This window comes from Octopus bimaculoides, chromosome 3 (assembly GCF_001194135.2).
Source record: "Octopus bimaculoides isolate UCB-OBI-ISO-001 chromosome 3, ASM119413v2, whole genome shotgun sequence".
Lineage (NCBI taxonomy): Eukaryota > Metazoa > Mollusca > Cephalopoda > Octopoda > Octopodidae > Octopus > Octopus bimaculoides.
The window spans coordinates 10,518,816-10,525,632 of record NC_068983.1 but is presented as its reverse complement, the minus strand read 5'-3'; the positions used below and the strand labels follow the sequence as shown (position 1 = coordinate 10,525,632).

At 34.7% G+C, this 6,817-nt stretch overlaps 1 protein-coding gene across 1 annotated transcript in view; it reads right to left on the bottom strand.

Moving 5' to 3' along the window:
- LOC106884387 (cation-dependent mannose-6-phosphate receptor) overlaps positions 1-1,938 on the bottom strand; it is a 20,597-nt gene extending 18,659 nt beyond the window's left edge. The window contains exon 1 of the mRNA XM_014935740.2: positions 1,416-1,938. Within this exon, the coding sequence (XP_014791226.1) occupies positions 1,416-1,603 (188 nt within the window). The 5' untranslated portion in view covers positions 1,604-1,938. The remainder of the gene's footprint in view (positions 1-1,415) is intronic.
- Positions 1,939-6,817: the final 4,879 nt, after the last annotated feature.

Below are 6,817 nucleotides of genomic sequence, written 5' to 3'. Positions count from 1 at the left end.
TTGTATCACCTACTGTCTGGATGTTTTGCGTTCTTGTCCCATTTTTGGCATTCCGTTATATATATATATATATACATATATATATATATACATATATATATATATATATATATATGTATATATATATTTCTTTTTTTTTATTTTTGTAGTTTCAGCTCAGCTGTGGCCATGCTGGGGCACCGCCGTTATATATATATATATATATATATATAGTGTGTATGTGTGTGTGTGAATGTACGTAACTCGATAGTTTATATGTGAAAGACAAAAAAAAGATTAAATTAACTTAGTCAGAGAGGTGGCATACATCTATGATTTTAATAACATTAACAAAAACGAATTCAAAGTCAAAAATTCCAATCAAAATAAATTTGGGCGGAGTTTCGGATTAGTACATTCACATAAGGTGGACTTCCTCGTTTTGTTGAGGATTTTCTCAACGTTTCTTTTTTTGACGATGGTCTTGGAAGTTATGGGGGAAAGCTTTTTAAATAAACAATGTTTTGAAAATTTATGATCAGGGATGACATGGAGCTAAACAGCATCTGGTTAGTGTCTAGCCAACGTGGCCTTTCCACAGGTAGAAGTAGCTGTCAAGTATCCCTCAAATCATACACTTATCATCTAAGAAAGGAAGGGCACATCGCACAATGTATTCATATATGCATTGTGCAGAGGTTTAAAAAACAAAAAAAGCAAATGGATTGCTAACATATTTTGATCGTTGGATAAAATGCAGTATTTAGTTACTACCCTTTACGTTTTCAGTTCAAATGCGGCCGAGGTCAACTTTGCTTTTTATACATCCGGGGGTCAATAAAATTAAAGTATCAATCAAGTATTGAAATCGATTTAATATTAATAAAAAGTATATTCTAGATGAAAATGGAATTAAGGTAAAAGAAGGGATGATCATCACTGGAACGCCTTTTATTTATAGGTTTGCTCGATCAGTGCAGACTTTGCTAAATAAACATGCTAGCGTCGAACCTCGGAGGAAGTTTCCACGTGGCCATTACAGTTACTAGAAATAACAGGCAAATATCTCTCAAATGACACACTGCTGTCTTAAAATGGAAGGACGTATTAAATATTAATCCGAGGAAAATGGGTGGGGCAGTCAGCGAAAAACACCTTTGACCACAGGTCTGCTTGCTCAGAGTCAACTTGTAGGGAAGAGGAACGAGAAGGAGATTGAAATCAACAACAGGTTCATACAGTCAATAATGTTATCCTAATTACGTGCCAACTCAACATAACATTAATCCGTCTCTAGCTCCCTCTCTTTATAAACCTGCAGAATAAACATAGACGTGTTTGTTCAAATGTATAATTTGAAGATTTGGTCAAACAACGCAGAGACTCGGGTAAATATAACAAAAAAAGTTCAATATATATATATTCATACAACTTACTTTTTCTGATCAAGCGGTGCGATTCGATCGCTGATTCGCTTCACCGTAGCTTGGCTCGGGCGCCCTACAAACACACACTTGGCGTTGGTCGCAGGAAGACTTGAAAGACTTAACAGAATATTCAAAAACAGAGCTACCATAGGTATTAGATGAACTCGTTCCAAGCTAAGCCATTGTACAGTCAACATAGTTCCAGGTGTGTCTTGTAAATCGCCGGCCACACGCTGTAGGGTTAAAGAAAGAGTTGATTGCAATATTTGATGTTTCCAAGAAGGTGGACAAAGTATTTGGAAAGAAAGAGGAAGCTGACAGAATTTTGTGCATGTATGGGTGTGTGGAATGGATATTTAATGTAAGTTTACAAAATAGATGTGTGTACGCATGCAGTGAATATTTGTGTGTAAGTGTGTGTGTGCCTATATGTGCGCGTGTGTATATAATGTGTGTATATACATGTATACACACTGAGTGGGCCAACTTGTGTGAAACTGAAATGTTTTGTCACTCTTCAGTGCCGGAGGTGCAAAAGACACAAGAGTAATAATGTCTGATGGAGTCTTGTCACATGTTGACAAAACATTTACTTTTATTTATACAATATGCTAGTGCCGGATAATATGCGGCTAGCAAGACTGTCTAAACGAAAAATTCAATTTTTTAGTAGTGCGACCCGATTCTCGAAAAGTACTACCCATGCCAGCAATATTTGTGGTCATTCGATCTGCTAGAAATAGTAGCTGAATATCTCCCCCGCCCAAAATTACAGTCTACAATCTTAAAGAAAAAATGACGGTAGAGACTGTAGTCCGAGATATACTGAGGTTAATTTGAACTCATTCAGACATATATTGTTTACATGTTTCAGTCATTAGACAGCGGCCATGCTGGGGCACCGTCATGAGGCGTCTTAATCGAATAAATGAAACTAAGTCCTCTTATTCTATCCGTCTCTTGTCGAAGCGCCAAATTACAGGGACGTACACAAACCAACACCAGTTATGAAGTGGGAGAACGAAAACACATAAACATGTATGCTAATATAATGGTCATTATATATTCTCTGCTTCGCAAGAAATTTTTTTTCCTTTATTGGAGCAAATTTGGCCTTACAACTGTTTCCAGTAACCATTATAGGTACACTACTGATAAGTTTACTCAATGTGTCTATTTATCAATTAAAGAAAATTGAACGACCTAAGAAAATTAACGCTACTTTCATCAGAACCATTTCTGGTTATAACAAACAGAACACTGAAGGAATGGCTATTGTATGAGGAAGTGAGGAGGAGAAGATGGAAAGACGCAAGTAGAATAGAGAACAGAGGAAGACAGGTTACAAAGGGGTGGAAGGAGGTAAGGGGGATGGTACACGAGTCACTTACTAGAAGCAGGAGGGGCATTGTATTGCTAAAATTTGGAAGGACAATCATAAAACATTAGTGTTTGTAGTCAGGTCAACACACATAACCGTATTAGTATTGTATATAGTTTAGATATTCTCCAGTCATTGTTGCAATCTGATATTTTATTTTTATGAACATGATCAGTCTAAGACAGTAATTTTCAGTTGTTGCTATCTAGCATAGTAGAGGAATTATATTAGAAAATAACGGTATATCAAGTGTAGTCATATTGTAAAGATCAGGAATGCTCATATTATCCAGGATATAAATACTGATAGATTGAGAAATGTTACAAATGGGATGATGTCAAGTTGTTGGGATTTGCACTTACACAGCATGGACTGCTGAGCACATTTAATGAAAATGAGGCTACCATGCACACATAAAAAACAAAAAATAGTTAAGATATCTTAGTATATAATGGTGGTAAGTTTTACATCATCTGAGAAGTCATTAGTTGAAGTATTAGTCCTCTTACATTCTGTGGGGTATGGGAGCATTTGACCCCAACAAATGCCCATAAATTTAATGCATCTGTCTGAGTCACAATTATGGCCTGTCGACCTGTGCCTGGCAGCCACAATCATGGTCCATCATGCTTTATGTGTTAAATGTAAATTCAGGTTAAACTGATTATACAGGTTTTAAAAATTTTAAACTAATAAAAAGGTCATGGATTAAACTTTGAACTAAAGCATTAGAGTAAACTTAGATGTAGAAGTATTAAAATAAATTTGTGGAGTAATGTGTGATACCAGAACAATAATGATGAAGGTGACAACATCAACATCAATAATATTACAAAGTAATAAAAAAAATAATAATAACAACCATAGGGTAATAATAGAGCAACAATAAGAGAGTAAGGATCACATTAATACAGAAATGAAAATAAAAAATTGAAGTTAGAAATTAAAGGATTGGAAAGATTAAAATCTAAAAACAAAATAGAATAAAATTGAATTAAATCGAAATTTTTTTTATGATTTTAAACCCATGGAAATATATATATTGTTCTATCTCGGGGTGGTCATTTTTCTTTACTATACTTGAAGTAATAGCTTGCCCTATACTTTTACAGGTGTAGTAACTTGTCCTGTACTTTTCCAGGTTTATAATCTTAAGATGCTTTTCATGTTCGCATTTTTCCAAGTAATTCATGATTTTTCCAGGCATTGCTGTTATAAGATAATTAATAATGTGTCAATTAATAGTTTAAGATTTTACCTTACCAAATACTGAAAGATAATATTTCAATTTTTCCATGTAAGTGATGATAATATTTCAATTTTTATCATGTTTAATTTAAATATATATTGTGATTGAATTATTTGATATTACCCATCCACATCAAATTAATGGCAGGGATTTTTACCATTTTGTTGCACCATGGCTCACCAACAGTTACAAACAACAAGACCCCCAAAACCATCAGTTACCAGGCTCACCTTAAATAACCTAATTTTGCAATATTAGGAGGTCACAGGAATTCATTCAATGAAAAAAATTTCCAATGATTCCGGGATTGGAGGAGACCCCTTGCCTCAATTTTTCCCAAACCAAAATAAGGGATTTGCAGCATATTAGGAGGTCAAGGTACTTGATTCCACGCAAAAAATCAAATTTTTTTTTTCTTAGTGAAAATTGTGCAGGTGTTAATATAGAAATTGACCATAATGTTATTTAGCCTGAAATCAACCCTGATACTGCAAACGTATCATCAAAGACATTCCAGCCTTCAGTAAACCGTCTTTTTAGGGATAATCTAGGACATTACATACAATAGGTAGGGGGATACTTTGGCTGCTATTTTTAGTGTGTCGAGCAACCAGGTAGAGGCTCTTTCATTGGTTTGATTGCGTGATGAAATTTTTTTACACTTATATTTAATATGTATATATATCATCGACAGAAGTTAGAGAGTAAGTCAAAAGCTGAGAGTTTCGTGTATTGGCACCTGCCAAATATGAATTTGTTCATTGTCACTCTGTAACTTCTGACAAAATAACTTCTAAAATACAAGATTTTGTCAAAAATGTTAAGAGTAAACCCTGTTCTATGTGACACATTCTACAAGTATCGGAAGTTTGAAAGTGTTTAGTTTTAAAAAATTAACTGAATAATCTGTACGTCAAAGTCAACTTCGGCAAAATTTGAACTCAAAACATAACGACAGACCAAATACTGCTAAACATTTTGCCCAGCACATTAACATTTCTGCCAGCTCACAACCTTAGAATATGAACATTCATTTTTTAAATATATTCTTTATTCTTATTGCTTAAGCATTACTTCTTACCTCCTCACTGACATTAAATTTTGGAACATTTTACCTCATAACTGCTTTTCTATTAATTTTTGTTCAATGCGACTAACGATTCTGAATTCCTCATGCATTTTTCTATCATTTAACCCTAAGAAAAGTATACTTTTAATTTAAATTTTTAAAATTTATGTTAATTGAAGATGGATATCTGCTTTACTGCCCACTTGAGGTCTGACATATTTTGATGTAACTTTTTTTCTACTGAACCAAATCTCAAACTATTTATGCCAAAGTGTAGCTGAGGCTTCTTACCATACTTCTGGAAAGATTCAGATGTGGTTGACAGAGAATTTCAACAACTTCACCAGCCCCAATATCTTACCTTATTTCTCCAATTGTAATCCCATGATGTGGAGCATGAGTGAGAACAATACCAACTGCTCTGCCTACAACACCAATGCTGAGCTGGTGGTCAAGATCAAGGAGGCATTCAAAGATCTTCCCAGGGACACAGTGAGGAATGCATATGCCAGATTCTGGAGCCTTCTTGAAGCTGTGGTGGAAGCTGAGAGCAGCTGCTTTAGTAAACTGTTATCCCACAGCCTTAATCTTGTTGATATTTTTGGATTTTATAAAATACTTTATTTTTGGATGAGATATTGTGTTTCCTTTTATGCCAACAGTCAAATTTATCCTTAACACCCTGTATGTATGTGTGTATATATATATATATATATATATATATACATATATACATATCCTATGGGCTTCCATGAAGTTTCTGTTTAGCAAATTCATTCACGAAACATTAATTGGCTCAGTATCATAGTAAAAAACACTTGCCACAGGTGCCATACAGTGGGACTGAACCTGAAACCACATGGTTAGAAAGCAAGCTTCTAAACTACACAGCTATGCTTGTTCATGTGTGTGTGTGTGTGTAATTATTGAGGGGATCTGTAAAATACAGGTGATTACCTCAGTAGCACATCATGTAGGAACATGGCTCAGTTAATAGTATAAAGGTTACACCTTTTGATTTACCAAAGAATGTTATACTTCAATCAATTATAAAAGGAAGACTTAGCTAATCCAAAGTATGTATGTCGAATAGGTTCGTTATGATCCTTACAGAGTGAATAACAAGAATTTTTATTGAAGGGAAGAGAAGTCAGATCCATGTTACATATGTTTTGGCAAACCAGCAGCATTTATTTCATATTACATACAAAGTTATACAATAAATTTAGAATTCATTCACCTTCTTCAGTCATCATAATTTGATTCACAATCAACTTATGAAATAAACCTGCAAATGTGAAATGAATTTTCACTACCTAATAGGTGTATCTCAGAACCAGGCAGCTAGACAAAATGTAAATATCAATTTATCCTATCAGCTCTTTTATGTATAATATCCATCTCGATAGGATTTAAGGCAATTAATTAATCAAACTGAAATTCCTCCCACAGTCTAAAAGATGATAAATAAAAAAAATACTATGGTACACTAACTACCAGAACTCATACATATATCATCATCATCATCATCATCATCGTTTAACGTCCGCTTTCCATGCTAGCATGGGTTGGACGATTTGACTGAGGACTGGTGAAACCGGATGGCAACACCAGGCTCCAGTCTAATTTGGCAGAGTTTCTACAGCTGGATTCCCTTCCTAACGCCAACCACTCAGAGAGTGTAGTGGGTGCTTTTACGTGTCACCCGCACG